Source organism: Macrotis lagotis, chromosome 6, assembly GCF_037893015.1.
Source record: "Macrotis lagotis isolate mMagLag1 chromosome 6, bilby.v1.9.chrom.fasta, whole genome shotgun sequence".
In the NCBI taxonomy this organism is placed as follows: domain Eukaryota; kingdom Metazoa; phylum Chordata; class Mammalia; order Peramelemorphia; family Peramelidae; genus Macrotis; species Macrotis lagotis.
Genome location: NC_133663.1, coordinates 31915191 through 31935623, shown reverse-complemented (window position 1 = coordinate 31935623; position 20433 = coordinate 31915191). Strand labels below are relative to the sequence as shown.

The 20433-nt window shown below is 38.0% G+C and overlaps 1 protein-coding gene across 4 annotated transcripts in view; it reads left to right on the top strand.

Moving 5' to 3' along the window:
* Positions 1-19976, top strand: part of PLD1 (phospholipase D1) — a 257572-nt gene extending 237596 nt beyond the window's left edge. For 3 of the 4 annotated variants that reach the window (XM_074190925.1, XM_074190924.1, XM_074190926.1), the window contains 3 exons: positions 6470-6623; positions 11918-12035; positions 14651-19975. In XM_074190925.1, the coding sequence (XP_074047026.1) occupies positions 6470-6623; positions 11918-12035; positions 14651-14875 (497 nt within the window). In that variant the 3' untranslated portion in view covers positions 14876-19975. Of the gene's footprint in view, positions 1-6469; positions 6624-11917; positions 12036-14650 lie in introns of all 4 variants that reach the window. The other variant, XM_074190927.1, reaches the window with a different exon arrangement.
* Positions 19977-20433: the final 457 nt, after the last annotated feature.

Sequence of the window (20433 nt, the reverse complement as noted above, 5' to 3'; positions counted from 1 at the left end):
CTAGATGGATAGAAAGCAATCAAGCTCTATAGATATAGATACATACCCATATAACACATGCATATAAGTTATATGTTTGTGTATAAAGAGGTGGGGTCGCACACACACATTACATATATGTGTAATCATATATCATATTTAAGCACATGTGGAAGATTCTTATAGATGTATATCACATGTATGTATAGGCACCTGCATACATACCTATATGGTTATATGCATATGCCAATGTATAGATGTATATTTGAAAGAGAGCACTTTCAAATTTACAAGGTACTTTATATAAGAATTGGTCTCATTTGATTATTGTTCAACTAGGGGTTGGGTTACATGAGTCCCTTACGACTCTGATTTTCCATGATTTCCCTATAAAATAGATGAAGCCTCCAGAATCTAATATACCCCATTAACAAAGAAATCCTGTTAACATTTGGATGGCATTTCTACACGTCAATATTTTATTTTAATTTTGAGCAGACCTGATCCAGCCCAGCACCTCCTAATGGTTTAGCATTTGTCAACTTCACTGACAATTTGTGGCACCACATTTCTTCACATTTCTTGTAATTCGATGAATATGTATGAAGTGCCTCCTTCCCCATGGGTAAGGCACAACTCTCCTGAAATGCAATGCTTCCATTGACTTGCGTGGACCAGGAGTGGGCAGGGCTGTTTCAAAGAAATGACCTAAAGAGGGTTGAGATAAAGAGGAAAGGACATGACCACAGAGTTATAACTTTAGTACTGGAAGGGAAATTAGATCTCATCTGATTCAACCCCTTCATTTTATAGATGAGGAATTGGGATTCCAAGACAATGCTGATAACAAATAATTGCATAATTCATTATTTCCTTTTGGGCTCATATGCCCATGTCACATGGAGGAACCCGAAGCTTGGGGAAGTTGTGATCTATTCAAAACCACAGTCATTGGGAGAATCAGATAACCTGCCAGCTATTTGAAGTGTTGCCTCCGGATATAGATGGAGGGCCATGCCTTGGTTTGCCAGGAGCATAGCAGAGAAAAAAATTAACATGGTGCTGTTCCATCTTCCAGGAAAACAAGAATTTGATTTTCTTGGAATCATTGTGTTAAATCTGAAAACTGAATTAGCTTAATTATGTTTTGGAAAACTAATAGAACACCTCCACATTAATTCTAATTTCAAAATTTTCACTAGTCCTAGTGTTTCAAGGAGGAAAAAGATTGATCCAAGGTTATAAACCTAGAAAACTTCCCTCACATTTGACAAAATGGATTCTGATTAATTACTGAAAGTAGGTAGGATTTAGAGCTTAAAAAATACCTTGGCGGGCATTGAGTCAAGGGGATCTTGCTTTGGGGTCAAGAGATTTCAGAATGTCTGTCAATGTAAATAGAGAATAAAAAATTACTCACTTATTCATTCATTCATTTACTTACTTGTTCGTTTGTTTGTTTGGTTTTTGCAAGGCACTGGGGTTAAGTGACTTACCCAAGGCCGCACAGCGAGGTAATTATTAAGTGTCTGAGGCAGGATTTGAACTCAGGTACTGCTGGCTCCAGGACGGGTGCTCTATATCTACCTCACCACCTAGCCACCCCAACATATTTATTTTCACTAAAACATCTAACTGAAATTTGGCATTTCTTTTAGTAATTTAAAAATATGATTTTTTTTAAAAAAATATGATTTTTGAGGAGTAAGTTTCACTGTTCTATTAAAGGGATCCATGAAACAAAAAAAAAGGTTAAGAAGGTTCATCTAGACCAGCTCTCTCTTTTTGTAGGTTTTGGGAAACTGAACCCCAGAAGGAAAGAAATCACTTCCCCAAGGTCACATAGGCAGTAACAAGCAAATTTGGAATTTGAAACCACACCACTTGGCTTCAAATACAATTTATTTCAACTCCCCCCTCCCCCACCAGTTCTAGGTTGTACCTTCTGTAGTTTCTAAACCATAGAAAATAGATCCCATTCTTAGAATTTAGACTCTAGTTCTGAATTCATTATTGATTATTGCTATTATTTAACAAAAAAAGGGAAACATGTTTAAGTGATTAAGGCTGCAAGAATCTAATCACAGACTTAGTGATGGAAGGAAGCTTAGAGACCATTGATTGAGTTCTAACCCACCCTCCATTTTGAAGGTGAAGAAACCGATCAAAACAAGTTAAATGGCTTTCCCAGAGTCACTCAACTGCTGTTTCTGAGGCAAAATTGGATCCTGGGTTTTTTCCAACTTCCAAATCCAGTCTATTCCATCTAGTATAAGGCAGATAAAAGTGAACGTCAAGAATTAAGTTTAGAAACAAATGTTGGAACAGAGATAAAAAGAGAATACAGATTGCTTAGCTGTGTGACCTTGGGCAAGTCACTTAACCCCACTACCTTGAAAAAAATAAAAATAAAAAATAAGAGAATACAGAACTGAGCTGAACCTATAAGAATAAGAGCCATTTCTCAATTGATAATGGGTCAAGGGATTTGAACAGGCAGTTTTTAGAGGAAGTAATCAAAGCTATCAGTGGTAAAATGAAAAATGCTCTAAATCAGAAATAGAGAAAACATACTCTCTAGAACATGAGGACAAAGTTATTAGGAAATTATTGGGAATTTGGATTAGCTATTGCCACATTGAGTTTTGGGGTTTTTTTGGGGGGGAGAGTGTTTTTGTTTTTTCTTTGCTTGAATTTGTGTTTACCAGAAATTAACTTCTCTTGCAACCCTCCACCCATAAATAAAATTAATATAATATACTATAATAGAAAAATATAAGTAAATAAAATATTATGTCCCTTATACCCTAGATTCTCCCTGAATACCACCCTCTGAGGTATTCATAGTGTCCAGGACATAGTAAATGTTTAATAAGTGCTTGCTATTTATTTATACAATACTGTATAGGACATATCAAGAGGGATCATAGAATCACAGATTTAGGAATGTACCTCAGAGACCATCTAATCCAAACCTTTCATTTGACAGATGAAATCTTTGGGTCCCAGTGGCCTACCCAAGGCCCACCACTAGTAAGTATCAGAGGAAAGAATTGAACCCAATCACTCTCACTTCAAAGTCAGTAGTGGTCCCACTTTCCTCTCATTCTTTTTCCCACCTGTCCCACTTTGGGGAAGAAGAACGCTTCCCTAAAGGTCCTTCAGCCCCACAGTAGCCTGGTTTAGTGATCCCAGCTGTCACCAAGCTTCCTTGTTGTTTTATTGATAGAGCCTGTCGCATCCCTGGTAATAAGGAATCTGGGTTCTTGGGTGACACATGGTTGACAGGCTGTTGACTCACAGCCTGCTGTGGCTGTGTTCATTAAAGTCCAAGGGGCTGGTGATGACAAATACTTCTGAATTTATTTCCAATAGTCTTTGCTTTACTCCATAACTATAAGTCTCTTCTGTAGTCATATCTTACACCATTTAAGTGGATCTCAAGCTCAGACCGGTTCCTGCATCTGGGTAATCTAAGAGTCAGGCAGAGAAGTGGCAGAAAACAGTGGCAGCTTTCTATCTCCCTTGGGACCTCCTTAGATGATCCAAGATAACCTTGGAGTCACAGATTTATTTTTACCTTTTGTATCCTGGAGAATCTTTGCTTAAAAACCCATGTGGAGTGATAGGCCCATAGTATCTGTCTCAGATTTGATGTGTGATGCTATACTGCTGTTGCTAGGATGAATTTTGCAATGCAAGAGATTTTCCTTGCACCAAACCATTCCAAGTGTTTGTTGGCGATAAATGCCATGGTCTGATGATCACTTGATCTAAGAGATAATACTTTGGATTAAGCAGGTGTGCCTATGAGGAGGAAGCCCACTGGAGAGAGAAAATTGCTTCCCTTTCTCAGGCATCCATTCTCAAGAGCTCCTCAAACAGAAAAGTCTTTTGGCTACTGCAGTGGTCAAAAATAACAGTATAAAGGGGATTGTACAGCTGATGCAGGATGCTTTGAAAAGCAGCCCATATTGCCTTTTCCCCAAAGCAAACCCTTTTCTGGTTCTTTCAGTTCTTTTGATTGCCTCAGTAAAAGCTGCAGTTGGGTGATGGTCTCACTAACCTCTCTTTGTATTATTTCTGAGATTTTAATTGTCTCTAGTCTAGAGGCGCAGATAGTTTTGTTTTTGCTTTTGCTGAAAACTCACTCTCTCTCTCTCTCTCTCTCTCTCTCTCTCTCTCTCTCTCTCTCTCTCTCTCTCTCTCTCTCTCTCTCTCTCCTTCTCCCCTCCATAAAGACAAGCAACAAACATAGAATGATAGATGAAAAGCCAGACTAAAAGCTAGCAGGACCTGGGTTCAAATCCTCCTTCTGACACTCTAACTGTGTGACTCTCAGCAAGTTAATTAATGCCTTGGTATTCATTGCAGATGTCTAAGACTATCAGGTTCATTAAGATGGACTTTCCTCATCTGGAAATCCTTTCTTCCAATGAAATTAAAGGTTTAATCCCTAATCCTTTAATAAGAGAATATCAAACTTTAAAAGAATCATAAGAGTATCAACTAGAAAGGACCTTAAATCAGATTGCTCATTGCCCTCATTTGACAGATAAGGAAACTGAGTCCTTGAGAATGGAGACACTTCCCCAATCACAAAGCTAGTATGTAGAAGACCTCATTCATTAGAATCCAGGTTTTCTGATTGTTGAATGGTTGTAGTATTGGGAAAAAGGACAGTGTTCCTGGCGTCTGGAGACCTGGAGGTTCACCTCCCTCCTCTGCTACCTGTGGGAATTTGGGCAAATCCCCTAATTCCCTCATCTTCAGCCTCCTCATCTATAAGATTCTGAGGGTATTGATCTCAATAACCTCCAAGGTCCATCTAAGTTCTAATCTATGATCCTATGACCCTCTAATAAACCAAGAGCTTAGATGAGAAATATGACAAGTGAGAATGAATTACTTTTTCTGGTGATTCAGATGAAATATTAGCATTTAATTTGGTCTTTGGGGGGAACCTTTTATATAATATAATGTAATAAATATAATATAACACAACATATAACCACATAACATAATAGAACATGATCTATAATTAACATATGATGTGCTTTAATATAATATAAAATAATATATGTGTTATAGAAATGTATTACTAAAATGAAAAAAACAAAAACTGTTAAATAATTATTCATTTATTTAATAAACATTTACCAGATTGTATCTACTATTTGCCAGACAGTGACAAAATGTAAAACTCCCTGCCTTTTAGGAATATTACATAAGGGGTGGGAAGGAAGAAAGGGGTAGAGATATAGGTAAATACATCTCTGTTTCAAGAGGTTGATACTGATAAAAGGGCAATCAAGACAAGGGTCTTTGGGGGTGTGCAACTGTATTGATGCCACTCTAATGAAACAAAGATTAAAAAAAGAATCCTAAAGTTCTAACTGAGGGTTCAGGAGAGGGAGAGATATTATAGTTGACTTCAAGTATTTGAAGGGATAAAATGAGAAGAGTAATTAGACTTAATCTTCTTGGTCTCAGAAGGTAGAACAAGAATGATGGGGGCAGCTAGGTGGCACAGTGGATAAAGCACCGGCCCTGGAGTCAGGAGTACCTGGGTTCAAATCTGATCTCAGACACTTAATAATTACCTAGCTGTGTGGCCTTGGGCAAGCCACTTAACCTCACTTGCCTTGCAAAAACCTAAAAAAAAAAACCCAACAAAAAACAAAAAAAGAACAAGAATGGTGGGTAGAAGTTGCAAAATGGCTACCATGGGCTGAAGAATTCCCTACCGTGTCCGATGCTTTGTTATCCCATTTGGGGTTTTCTTGGCAAAGTGGTTTGCCGTTTTCCTCTACAGATGAGGAAACTGAGGCAAACAGGGTGAAGTGACATACCCAGAGTCACATAGCTTCTAACAACAGGATGATCTCATTAGGTATTTGTATCCCTAGCCCCTATAACTGGCCTTATCCCCTTCATCCCTCCAAAAAAGTTTGATATCATGTAACATGGAATGTCAATTAATTCGATTCCATAAACATTTATTAAGTGCCTACTGTGCCAGACACTGTGTAAAGTACTGGGAACACAAAGAAAGAAACAGTAAGTCCTTGTGGAGGATTCATTGCACTAGAATGGGAGGTACCATAGGTAGCAATTCACAGAAGAGACAGAGAACCGAAAGGACACTTGAAGATCATCCCATCCAATGCCCTCGTTCCATAGAGGAGGAAGCCCATATTGGAAGGTGACCTCTCTGATAGTACATGGGCAGTAAACACCTAGATTCAAACCTAGGCCCTCTGATACCATATTCAGCATTCTTATCACTCTGTGATATGTATTTGGGACTAAACAGGATTATGACTTTGATCAACATAGCTGAATCTAACCAGGCCTTAAGAAAAACACGGAAAAGTTTCCTAATATTCTGTGGCTTAAAAAAATGAGATTTTATAACCATGTCATAGGATGGTGAAGATTGTGGGGTTTTGATATTGACAGAAAACATTTTTTTTCTGTTTTTCTCCAGGATCTGCAAATATAAATGACAGGAGCATGCTAGGAAAGCGTGATAGCGAAATGGCGGTCCTTATACAGGATACTGAGACTGTCCCCTCTATGATGAATGGAGAAAAGTACCAGGCAGGGAGATTTGCCCAGGGACTTCGGCTGCAATGCTTCAGGTAACCTCACCCAGAGGAATGAGTAACTCAGGGTTGCCCATGTTCCCCAATGGATTTCCTGTGAGTTGAGTCTTATGATTCAAGGAACAGATATTTTTTGAAAGGATTGTGGTGTAGTTTATCAAAATGTGGCTAAGATCACTTCAGCTTTTAGGTTATCAGGGTTAAACTGTTAGGTGTCTCTGAGCAAGCAGCATCCTCACTTTCCTAGGAAAGAAAATAGTATTGGATTTCATTGGATTTGATTTTGTTTTCATCTGAGATCTGGGTACATGAATCTATCTACACAAAGAAGTCAATTCATCAACTTTCAACCAACAAGTATTTATTAGGTGCTTTCTGTGTATAGATACCACAAAAGGCACTGGAAAAGATAGAAAATTAAAGTAAGGAAGGGAACTCCTTAGCCTAGTAGGGAGTTTAACACATAAGCATATCACCAATGCATGATGAATGCATTAAAATAAAAGACAGCAACTGGATAGAGCACCAGCTCTGGAATCAGGAGGACTTGAGTTCAAATTTGCCCTCAAACCCTAGTAAGCTGTGTGACCTTGGGCAAGTCATTTGACCCAGATTTCCTCCCTTTCAGGGCTATCTCCTGTCCTGATCCATATTTGGCCTTTGGACCCAGACTTCTCTAGAGGAAAAAGTGAGACTGGTGACTTAGAACAGCATCCCCCTCACTCAAATCAGATTCTCAATTGTTATAGCATCACTCCCAGATTGTTATGGTCTTCTTTGAAGAAGAATCATCATCATCAGAATGAAAGAACAAAATGAATAAAAAAGAAATGAAAATGACTCAAGCACAGGGCTCAATACTAGAAAACAAATGCAAGAGGAAGACATTCCCTGCCCTCAAGTGGTTTATGTTCTAAAAGGGAGATGAACAATTGTATAGTGAAATGGAAGCCAGAGAAAGGAGTGTCTTTGGGACACTAGGGAGAGTTAGAGATCTGCACAAAAAAAGAGGTTCCTGGAGGCCCAAGGAGAAAGATCATTGCTAATTGTTGAGAGCTGAGGAAGAGGGAATTAGAGAAAGTATATTTTGACCTGACTTAATAGATAGGATTTCAACAAGAAGCAAGAGTCTAATAAAAAGAGAAGATGGAAAGGTTGAATCTTAACTCCACCCCCCCCCCCCGACTGTATGAGTTTAATTTAGTTTCTCTATGCCTCAGTTTCTCCATTTCTAACAAGATTTGTAAAGGAAAATAGAATCAATTCCTTTAACTTGGCTATGTGATTCTACAACATCCTGCCACCATTTGGACCATATGGCATTTCTGTGTCTTGTGAATAGAGTAATATATTTCAATGCAGAAATTAGAGGTGGATGACAAGTGCAAAACCTACTTATAATCCAAGATCTTCAGTCCTAGTCTTTGTGTGTGATGTGGGCTCTTTGGGGAAAAGTCATTGCACAAATGTGGTTGAAGAAGTTAATACAATGCTCCAACCTTTGTCAAGGTCCATTTTTAGAAACTGGTCCATCTGCAGATAGGCAACCAAAGGAACCCATCAGTCTTGTACAAATGGAAATGACTGGAAATGACTGATCATAACTCTACAAGACCATGAACCTTGTTAGTTTTGCCCCATTTTCTCTTGGGGGTCATTTAATTCATCAAATCTAGTTCTCAAAGTTGAAATTTTTCTTTGGTATCTTCAAATGTGTTTCAACATCTTATTCACCACCATTATCACTGGTGATTTCACCTTTTTGTTATCCCCTACACCTCCTTCAAAGTAGGTTGAGCTCTCAGGGTTTTTTCCCCAACACTTTTCCTAATTTGGACCATCTAGCATGTGATCCACCCACAGAAAAATGCACACAAGCCAGCTTCTCATAAATAACATACATGCAGACACACACACACATATATCCTTTCTTGGACTATGAATATCTACACATTCTCTTCCACCCATTTAAAGAGAGGAGTTGTTCCAGGACTAGCTTTTCATTTTGCCATGTTGTAAAACAGATAATATATTAGAGAACAAGGCTGCTGCTGTATTGTGTCAACTTCAATTTCTAATTTTTAATGAGAACTGTTCCCGAAGATAAGCCACGTGGCCCCAAACATAGCTATTTCTCACTTACAAGCACATCCTCAAACCCCCTTCCATCTGGGCCAGTTTTGAACAGGCAGGAAGACACATTTCCATCAGAAGGTGACTCTAAATAGACTCTGTGACAGTGGTCCATTCTGATGAATAATCAGCACGCATGAGAAACATTCATTAAGGCTGAACAATTATTCAAACAAAATTCTTTTCTTATACTATGTATTGATTTTAAAGTGTAATGCTTAGTGTGATGAAAAACAATGGCAGCATCCTTTTTTTAATAAAAAAGAAATGAGAAGTGGACCATATAAAAATCAGCCTTTGCATTCCAGTTTTGCCATGGTCCTAGTTTATTTGCGGTAAGTGCTTATTCTTATAATACACGCTGCAGAATTCACTATATTTGCCACAAATGATAACTTCTCAACAAGGACAATATGATGGCAGAAATGACAAGAAGGGTAACAATGTTGCCATCAACAATGCTGAAACAACAGAACAAGAACCACAGCTGTAAAACCGTCTGCATTCGTATCATGCTTTGCCTGTACCAAGTATGTGGGCAGCCAGGTGATGCCATAGTGCAAAGAATTCTGGAAAAATCTGGAGTCAGGAAAGCTCACCTTCATGAGTTCAAATCCAGACCCTAACTAGCTGTGTCATCCTGGGCAAGTCACTTAATCCCTGTTTGCCTCAGTTTCCTCATCTGTAAAATGATCTGGAGAAAGAAATGTCAAATCACTGCAGTATCTTTACTAAGAAAACTTCAAATGGGATGACAAAGAATCATGCATGACTGAAATCACTGAACAACAACAAACATCAGATATAAATTCCATTAAGACCTTTGGGGTCCATTTGTCCTGAAGCAAATTTATTTGGAAGAGGGCTTAGGCTTGTTGGTGGGAATTTGTTCTGCTGTCTCTTTTTCCCATAGAACTCAGTGGGGATAATAGAGAGTGCTTCAAATCAAAGAGACTTAAGGAAGAAAGAAGGAAGTATAAAAACCTTGATAAAGTCACAAACCTAAAAAGGAGTTCAAGTTTAGTGTTGTATTCTTAGTTCAAGGGCACTTTACCAGAGTAATTGGCTGTGTTTAGGTGGAGTTAGAAATGACCTAAAAGTGTCTGGGTAATAATGAAAACACTCATCAACAATACAATGCTGTTTTTTTTTAATTAGCATAATATTGAGATTTGTTTAGAAGAGGTATCTAGAGAGCACAATGCCTCCCTAGTCTTCAGCAGCCTACTTTGTCTTGTAAGTAACAGAAACCTAATTTCAGTGTTCTAATTCCCATTTTATAGATAAGGAAAAAAACTAATAGTGTTTCCATGTCTTACCCAAGGTCATATGTCTCCTATGTGGGGAGGATTAAAATGAAATCTTCTGACTCCAAGGCCAACACAAAGCCACATCTTTCTCCATCAGACCTACTGTCCATCTCTGATCTTAGGGCTCTCCAGTTAACTTGGAGTTGTTAAGATTTTGTCCAGTAGTTCAGACTCCTTCTTGGTAGTCAGGAAGCCTTTAACTCTTAATTCCTTGCTTTGCACATTTGTTCAACATGATTTTGGAGTCAGTGTTCTTGGGTTTGACTCTTGTCCATTTGAAGTTCTTGGGATCTTGGACAAGTCCCTGGCCAGCTCTAGTTACTCTTTCTCTAAAAAGAGGAAATTGCTCTCAAAGAATTCTAAAGTCCTTGTGATTCCTCATATCTCTTTTCCAAAAAAGACCCATATCCATTATATACTTTCTTTTGATCATTCTAACACCTTCATTCTGACTAGATTACTCCTCTTTGCTCTTCCCCCTTTGGCAGACTGTGGAAGCTTTTTTCTTGAATCAATTTTATCGATACCTCCAAACTGGACCTTCTTCTATAAAAAAGGAAAACAGTTCAGTGAAAACACCCTCTGCATTGACACCATCTGATACCATATATAACATTCAGCCCTAGTAATCCTCCACTTCTCAATCAAGAAAAGTGTGTTTCCTTATGCATTTTTGGTTTCCCTTACTCAGAACTTCCTTAGGGATTTTTTTCATTGACATCACTGTCATACAGCATTCCATTTATTGATTGGTTCATTCCAGACTGGTGGGAGGAATCTGCCCAAAGAATTAACCCACAGTTGAGTTTATTAACAGTAAAATGCATTCTTAAAAATCCATCCTAGAGTTAGCCAGATACTCTTGCTTCTTTCTGACTTTAGGATCAGGGCTCTGTATACCATACTAGATACTGCTTCTAAATCTCAATGTTGTGCTAATTTAAAAAAAACAACAATACGGTATTGTCAATGCATGTTTTCATTATTACCTAGTGACCTCGTGATCATTTCCAACCCTACTGAATAAATAATACAACACAGAACTAGAACTTCCTCATATGTTTGTGACTTTTTTATATTATCAGTTATTATTATTTCTGATCCTATTCCCCAAGGTACTGTCTCCAGTGCTCCCAAATACTGAGCTTCTTCCCAATATAGCATCATCTGTCACCTACCATTAAGCTTTCTAAGATTCCCATTTACTCATAGTGGAAAACCATTAGGTTTCATTACAGATCAATAAAAATGTTATCAGTTCCTTTTTTATATCAATTATTTCCTGATACACACACACACACACACACACACACACACCATACTCCCTTGTGACAAAGAAAAAAGAACAGTTAAAATTGACATTTAACAATTGAATCTGCCCACATATTACCATTCCATACCTATAGCCTCCCCATCTCTCTACTGATGGGAGGGAAACAAATTTCATCACTACTTCCATCACTGATGGATCACTGCTGCCTTGTAAGTTTGTTTGTACTAATAGTGATGTGATCTTGATTGATCTTATTCTGATTCTGTTTACTTTAGACCTCTTTCTCTCTCTCTTTTTTTTTTAAGGTTTTTGCAAGGCAAATGGGGTTAAGTGGCTTGCCCAAAGCCACACAGCTAGGTAATTATTAAGTGTCTGAGACTGGATTTGAACCCAGGTACTCCTGACTCCAGGGCCTGTGCTTTATCTACTGAGCCACCTAGCCGCCCCCCCACCAGACCTCTTTCTCTTAAAAATTAATTTTGTTTTCCTCGAAAGAAAGAAAATGGTGATTTTTTTTTCTTTTTTTTGTTTTTGTTATTTACTTTTTGTTTGTTTCTTTTTTTTTGCTTTTTTTTACCATCTTTTGATCACCCTGTGTTTTGCTTTTCTGGTAGGGTCGTCCTCGGTTATCTTTCAGAGCCATCTTCAGAGATTCTAGATCCTGTGAGTGACAAATTCTTCAAAGAGGTCTGGATCTCAACAGCAGCTCGGAACGCTACTATATATGACAAGGTGAATCTCCTGTTTCTTTCCATTTTCCCATTTTTAAGTCACTTATGGGGGGAAATGATCCCAAAAGGGAAGAAAAAAAATTTTTAATGTTGCCTTCCTGTTTGCTCAATTCATTTTGCTAGATTATAATTTTTGTTTTTTTAAAAGCATCCTTCAAACCCAAACAGGTATGTGCTTCCATAAAAGATCAAGGTTTAGCTACCTAAAATTGACGACTCTGAAAGAATTATACCTTCTCATTGATCGAAGGAATCTTGGAGTTTCTGCCATATTTCCTGCCACAGATGGGAAATTCTTTCACAGTGTCCTTGATCAATGAGAATTTGAACACTTGTAGAGATAGGGAGCTCACTTTTTAATGCTACCATCTCTTCTAATATGAAATTATTATTATTGCTTTTGTTAAACCATTGAATAAGAATCAGACCTGTGATTTCATTGGCACAAGGAACTCTAAGATATAGAAGCTGCCTCAATCAGTAAGAATCTGTATCTTTTTTTAACATCTTATGGTCTTTGAGAGTCCCTTAGAATACTAAGAGGTTTAGTGACTTGTTCACAATCACACAGTCAGTGAAGGTCAGAGGCAAAACCTAGGTCTTCCTGTCTTCAAGGTCAGTACTCTATCCACTACATCATGCTGTCTCATATTTTTGTCATATATAAATATATATATATGATATATATATGATATATATAAATATATATCATATTTTTATTTATTTGTGATGATATTGATGATGATGATAATGGTGATGGTGATGATGATGACTCCTGCTGTCAGGAAGACCCAGGTTCACATCCATGTTCAGCACTAGCTATGTGACTCTGGACAAGTCACTTAACTTCTGTTTGCCTCAGTTTCCTCAGTTGTCAAATAAGACCTCTCTTATAGTGTTGAAGTGAGGATTACATGAGATAATATTTGTAAAGCACTTAGGGAAATTTCATTACTTTGAATATTTCTAGAGATGATGAACTCACTCCTTAAAGTGACAGACTTAACAACCCATAATGTTATATTATTATAAGCTATGTAACATTATTATCAAATATTATTATATTATCCCTATAGTGTGCTAAAATTTACCTTGCCTTTAAATTTCACCCATTTTCCCAGGAAGAAAGTTTTTTTTCCCTAACAATTAGAAATGTATAGAAAAAGAAAGGGGGTTCCTCCTGAAGAAGCAAGTTTTTCACCACTGAAGATATTCACACAGAGCTGAAATTGTTAGAGATATTGTGGAGGGGAACCTCACATTTTAGTACCCTTAGCACTTAACCATCTCTAACAGTTCATCCAGTGGTATAATTCTCTGTTCTTTATAAATCATAGAATTGTTTTACATAGAAAAAGAAAATTCTAAGTCTTATATGTCACCAAGAATTATTGACCATCTACATTCAGCTTTTGTTTTGATATGGTTGTTTATTTTTTACTAACAAATCAAATGTCTTCATCTTTATTACTGGCCTGGGAATTAGTAGTAGTAGCAATCATAGTTACTAACTGCTGGCATTTACATAGCACCTTAAAGTTTACATATTGTCTCATTTGATCTGTATGATAATTATATATATATATATATATATGTGTGTGTGTGTGTGTGTGTGTATATATATATATATACATATATATATATGTATATGTATATATGGAATCTGGGCTAACTTACCACCCAGGGCTGACTCAAATCCAATGTGTCACCAGAGCATTGAGAGAGAGAAAGAGTCAGAGACATAGAGAGAGGCTTTGAGACAGAGGCAAAGAAAGACAGAGACAGAGCTTAACTCCATTGCCTTGCAAAAAAAAAAGAATGTAACTGAAAAAAAGACATTAGAGGAAAGGTAAAGAGAGAGACAGAGACAGAGAGACACAGACTCAGAATCAGAGAAAGACAGAGAGACAAAGATTTAGACAGAGGGTCACAGTGACATACAGAGAGAGAGAGAGAGAGACTGACTTAGAGTCAGAGGAAAAAGACAGAGCTTAACCCCATTGCCTTGGGGAAAAAAAGGAGAATCAAAATGGAAAAAAAAACATTAAAGAGAGGTAAACAGAAACAGAGACAGAGTCAAGAGAGAGACAAAGATTTAGACAGAGAGGGTCACAGTGACAGAGACAGACAGACATACAGAGACACAGAGAGGGATTAGAGAGCTTGAACTAACTATTATGCATTTTATAGCATACCTCTGCCCAAGGGCCTCAATTTCCTCCTTTGTAAAATGAAATAATTGCCCCAGATAACCTCTTTGTTGTGGCTACTCCCAGTTTCATAATCATGGAGAAGGCACGCTATCCCAAGCCTTCAGATTCTCCCTGGTCTTTGTCTTGAACAGGTTGACCTAGCCTTACGAGTCCTATAGATCAAACAAGGTTCTGCAGCTTCCACTTTAAAAGCTATAACCCAGTGTGGCATGGAAGATGAACAGTGTCACCCATTTCATAATGTTCTTTGGAATGTTCTTTGTTTTGATAGATCTGTGTACCCCACCAAACTAATAGGCGCTGCATAAAAGCTGACTGTCCCGACTGAATATTTGCCATAAAATGTGTCTGCTGACATTTCCTTGGAAACGCCATTGATGATTGATTTGTCTGCTTCTCCCAGGTGTTCCGATGCCTTCCCAGCGATGAGGTGCACAATCTCCTACAGCTCCGGGAGTTCATTACCAAGCCAATATTAGCAAAGGAGGATCCCGGACGGGCAGAGGAAGAATTGAAAAAGATTCGTGGGTTCCTTGTACAATTCCCTTTTTATTTTTTGTCTGAAGAAAATTTGCTGCCTTCTGTGGGAACAAAAGAATCCATGGTGCCAATGGAAGTCTGGACTTAGGAGAATGGAGGGTGTCTTCCCTGGTCCCCGTCTCCCTTTTTGGAGGTGATTTTGCACATGGGCCAGGCTCTCTCTACTGACGAGATCTCTGCCAGTCTACCTGGGGCTTTTAAAGAATGTTCCAGGTATTCAAATGGTCCAGACAAAAAGAAGCACAACTAGAGTGTGATGAAGACACTAAAAGTCAGAAGCAGACAATGGCTTAGGTAATGGGCAGGTTGAATACATCTTAGACTTGATTGGTGATTTGACATTTGATTGTGCAAATCCCACAAGAGAAAGGAAATAATCCAAGTGGGAACATGAAAGTTGTGCCTCCAAATGTTCCAAGGTGACTGGAGGGGCCTTGGACCTGCTTCTCCTTCTGCAATGGTTTGAGCTGCTCAGGTCCCATGGGCCTTCAAGGTGCAGCTTCAGATATGATCTGCACTCAACGATGAGATTGCTTGATGCTACTCACAGCCTGCAAATGATCCTTGATCATCTATTCCCAAAGTAGCATTGTCCACTCAGCAAGATTAGCAATCATCCCACTTTGATAAGTCTCGTTGGCCCTTTCTCCTTTTCAAGGAATGAAAGGACAGAACTGACTCTATCTTTTTTTGCAATCCCATGTTAGGTGCTGCCTTTCCTCCAACCCTCAATTGTTGTTGTTTCTCTGCCCTCACCTTAATAAGAGAGGAATGGAAGTTGTAAATCAAAAAAAAAAAAATTAGCTTTCCCATCAGGAGAAATATCCTAACAATGAGAGCTATCTAATAGTAGTGGAGTGAAGGGGCCTTCTAGAAAGATGGTGGGTCATCTTCCATGGACTTCTTCAAGTAGATACTGGAGGATCACTTATTGAGTATGTTAGAGTGGGGATTCCTTAGGTATATGAACTGATTAGATGATCCAGAGCACCCTATGCAACTCTTAAAATTCTGAGAGTAGATTTCTACAGGTTTGTTGTTGACCCAGACATTATAAAAGTGAGTCATGCCAAAGCTAGGCTGACTATTTGAATTTGAAAGCATAAATCTATCTCCATTCATTCTTAAAACTTGAGCCTGAATGTAGCTCTTTGAACCTCAGTGGAGGTTCTCTGCACAGATCAAGGAGGAGAGGAAACTTCTTCAAATCCTGTGAAAGTTTTTTTTTGTCACCATAATTAGCCTTTTAACAGTTTGCCAACAAAAATAACAAAAGCCTTTGCACAACCTGTATTTTGTTAACAAGTCAGAACCATAGTTGTGGCTCACCCCTTCCATCTTATCTTCTTCACGAACATCTTGAAAAGAACCACATATCATATACATCCTTTGGAGTAACAAACAAACATGAACATTCCATGAGGACTAGCCAAAGGCTTCCATCATTTATCCATTTGGCCGTCCTTCATCCATTTACTTCACCATAATGGCTGAAAATCTTCTAGGAGAATACCATGTACTTTAGCTCCAAGGGGCATCCTATTGCCCTCAAAAGAATAGCCAATGTGGATTTCTAAAGTCCCCAATATCCATTGTTAACGATGGTTATATCATATGGCATCTATGAAAGAGGCACAAAAAAAGTCATACCCTGCCCTTGACTCTAAGATTTAGGATGCGTACTCAAAGAAATAACTAACAACACGTTGAAGGTGGCATCATAAGATTTAGATTGGAGAGAGTCCTTGGACATCAGACCAACCCCCTCATTTTACAGATGCTCAAAGAGACTGCTCACAGAGGAATAATAAGTAGAAGAGCCAGGTCCAAAACCAAGGTGCTCTGACTCCATTGGGTTTGGTTCTGTACAGCAGGGAGGAGGGACAGGGCTTGGGAAAGCCAAGTGATAAATGGCCACATAGAAAATATGCAATATACAAGTCAAGTTCCCAGAATCATAAGATCATGGATTTAGAGACAAAAGGACCCTAGAGGCTATCAAGTCCAACTCCCTAATTTTTAGATGAAGGAACTGAGTCACAGAGAGGTTAGATGATTTGCTCAGGATAACACAGCCAGTAAGAAGTCATGAATTAGCATGATCAGAGGAAAGATTCATGGATGAACTGCAATTATATAATTGGAATTATATATCAGAATAAAATATAACTAATTACATAATAATCCATGTAACAAAGTTCCATGATTGATTGGGGGACCTCTTAGAAATTAGCTATTTCCTTTCTCTCATTTTATAAATGAAGAAACTAATATCCAGAGAATTTAAGCAAACCCCCTGGCATCATGGAGGTAGGAAGTAGAACAAGATTTTGATTTCGGGTCAGAGAGCTCCAAGACTGGGGCTCATTTTGCTGAATCATGGTAATGATTGAATTAACTGGTAAAGACAGAATTTGTACTCAGTCTGTCTGAGAACAATCCGATATTCCTTCCATGACAATACACTACATGCAGATATTACGATGCTCATTTTATAAGATGAGGCAAGAGAAACCCAAAGTGACTGGGTCAACCTTAAGTTGACTCACCCAGAGTGACCCAGGTTTGGATTCAAACTCAACTCCTCTGATTCCTAGTCCCCACACCAAGAAGCAGATGAAAGAGAGTTAACAAAAGGAGAGAAATTGTTTGAGCCTTAGACCAGTTTTCTTCTGACTGGCTTCCATTTAGAGTTTCATTCATATGCCTTGTTTACAACTTTTAAAAATGAAAAATGGTTGTTGCCGCTTATCCCAGAAAGTGAGAGGTGTGTGTGTGTGAGTGTGAGAGTGTGTGTGTGTGTGTGTGTGTGTGTGTGTAGCTTCGAATGGTGGATTTTATACATTATACTGAAGGATTACTTTTGAACCATACAACCCTCAGCACCTACCCCACTAATCATGTGCAAGGTCTGGGTGAAGAAATAGGCCTAAATCATTCTGTGACAATATAGTCCTTCCCAAACAGAAACCATTAAGTTTCCCTAAAGCCCAATCTTTAAAAAATACACACCCAGGAAGCATCTGGTTTAATCTTCAACATGCAAGTGATTCAGGGTGTTGAAAAACTACTATTAACCTTTTTGACATTTCAAATGGGCTATAAACTTAATAGATGTATACAGGCAAGATACCTGCAACCCCTGGTGTTCTGTGTAAAAATACATCTATTGTCAAGAACAAAGGGGCCTGTTGTAAAAAAAATAGATGAGTTGAACGGAAGGGAGTGTGGTTATCGCCTTGACATGACCCTGAGCAAACCAATTCCAACTGGTGAACCTTCATGGATTCAATGTCCTTTAATGTACTGTGGTCAAGTAAAGATTTGTAGTTGCCTCCACTGGATAGTGAAAATTGCAATGCAGTGGGCTTTCCATCAGGTCATCTTAAGACCTAACATCACAGCACTGCCTTAGAGGATACCATATTTTGTTTGCATGTTCTAAAACCACTATAAGGGTTTGTTTAAAAAAAATAAGGCACAATAATCCTGAGAGATTAGAACCTATGTATGGTATCCTTTAGTCAAGCCTCAGTTTCTCGACAGTTCATTTCTTTCAGATTTTTTAATCATTTTAGTGTTTTATCAATTACAAGTCTTCCAAAAGTCCCAAGGAGCATTCTTGCGACTATAGACATGTCAATAGGAGAGTTATTATAAGCAATAGTTAGTTAATTTATACACCCAAGATCCAAGATTACCTCTAGACATTAGAATAGATCGTTTCTATTAGCAATCTCCATGATTTCATCAATGTTGGGCACACTCTCCATCGATTCAGATTGCAGTCTCCTCCACACCTTGGTAAATGCTTTCATGAATTTATGCCCTCCTTCCCCCCCCAAAAAGTGAATGTCTCATCTAAAGACCCAATTTCTGATAGTGAGCCTTTCTAAACTGGGCTAGTCCTTGGGCAACCAACAAAGTTGATAGTTAGACTCATACTCCGTCTTTCTGGCCTGAGTGGAATCTTTCAGGCCGGGCTTCATTCAAATAGTTTTAGAGAATTAAATGTTGTGTCCACATCTTGGTGACTTAGTGGAAGGATGAAATTATAAGCCCAAGGATATAGAGCTGGAAAGCTGGGAGGCCATCATGACTATCCTAGGTAGATAGATATATATAAATTAGTCATTTTCATGGGATATATATGTATTTATATATACACTTAAATGCATATATTTACACGTTTATACAGATAAACACACACATACATTCACATATTTCTCTCCCCAGGCAGCTACTTACATTTTTTTAGGCCAGGAAGAATTTCAGCCTGCCAATCAAAAAAGGTACCTCCAATGGAATTCTTCTGACTAAAGACATCTTAAGGGCTATGTTATTGGTGTATTTTTATTTTGGTTCTTTTGTATGTATTTGAATCACAGATACTAGATTCAATGATTTTCAACTATTAAAATAAAAAAGATGAATGAAACCATGAGTGAACCAATGAATTATATAATGAATAAAATAACCCTTTTTTAAAAATCTATTTTGTGATATTTTGGTAAATGGGTATCACCTTCCCTGCCCCCCCCAAATTCGCTTGCTTCATTGAGAGGATGCTAAAGGGCATTTTAGATGGGGCAGATAAGACACGATAACAGTTTTAGGGGTTTTTTCCAACTTTGAAAGTATCTCCTAAAGTCCATTCCTAAGAAGCTATTGCAGAGGATAAGTTGGTACAATCTGCTCCCATGCCTGAAAATTGAAGGTCAGAGATTTGGAATTCACCCAAAAAGAAAGTTGAGTAGCCTCATTTAAAAGGGAGTATAAATTGGTTTATGTTATTTTATACCATAGCTTGTTTCTAATGATGGCTACACCAATCAAGTTTAGAGAGTTTAATCATATGAACAATAATTTTTTAGGTAATTTTTAAGACTTTTAAAACTTTTCCATTATACTATTTGAAAAATATTTTTAACTTAAAATGAAAGATTTATTTGTTGGGGAAATGAAAAGACTGGGCTTGGTTGATCATTTTGAACTCTTTTGACCAAAAGCTTTTATTGTACCAGTTCAGGATTTGTATGTTTGTCTTGTCTATGCACTTGTGTGTGTGAGAGTTTCCTTCTCAGAACAATGTTTTGCTTTAAAATCCCTAATTGAAGAAAATGCTAAATTTCAATTAGAGGTTAGTGAAAATAAAGATGTAGTTGTCTTTCCATTTAAATGTGTTTTTTTTTCTATTTCCATTCATGGAATCCCAGAAACCTATGCACAGGGAACCATGGGGTCCAAGTTAAGAATTCCTCATTTAGTTGAATCAAAGAAAAATTTGTTGGAAAAGTTTTCTTTTATCACAGCTTTATTCTTTCCCTCCTTTCTTCCTTCCCTTCCTTCCTTCCTTCCTTCCTTCCTTCCTTCCTTCCTTCCTTCCTTCTTTCTTTCTTTCCTTCCTTCCTTCCTTCCTTCCTTCCTTCCTTCCTTCCTTCCTTCCTTCCTTCCTTCCTTCCTTCCTTCCTTCCTCTGTCTAGATTCTCTGTTCAAAGAGGCTTGGATATGATCATTGCCACCAGCAAGCTCCTGGAGCATTTTTAAAATCGAATTTTCTTTGAAATCTTTTGCTTTAACATCATCCCCTGAGAACCAGGCCTTATACAGAAAAAAAATAAGAAAAAACATTATATTAGCTTAGGT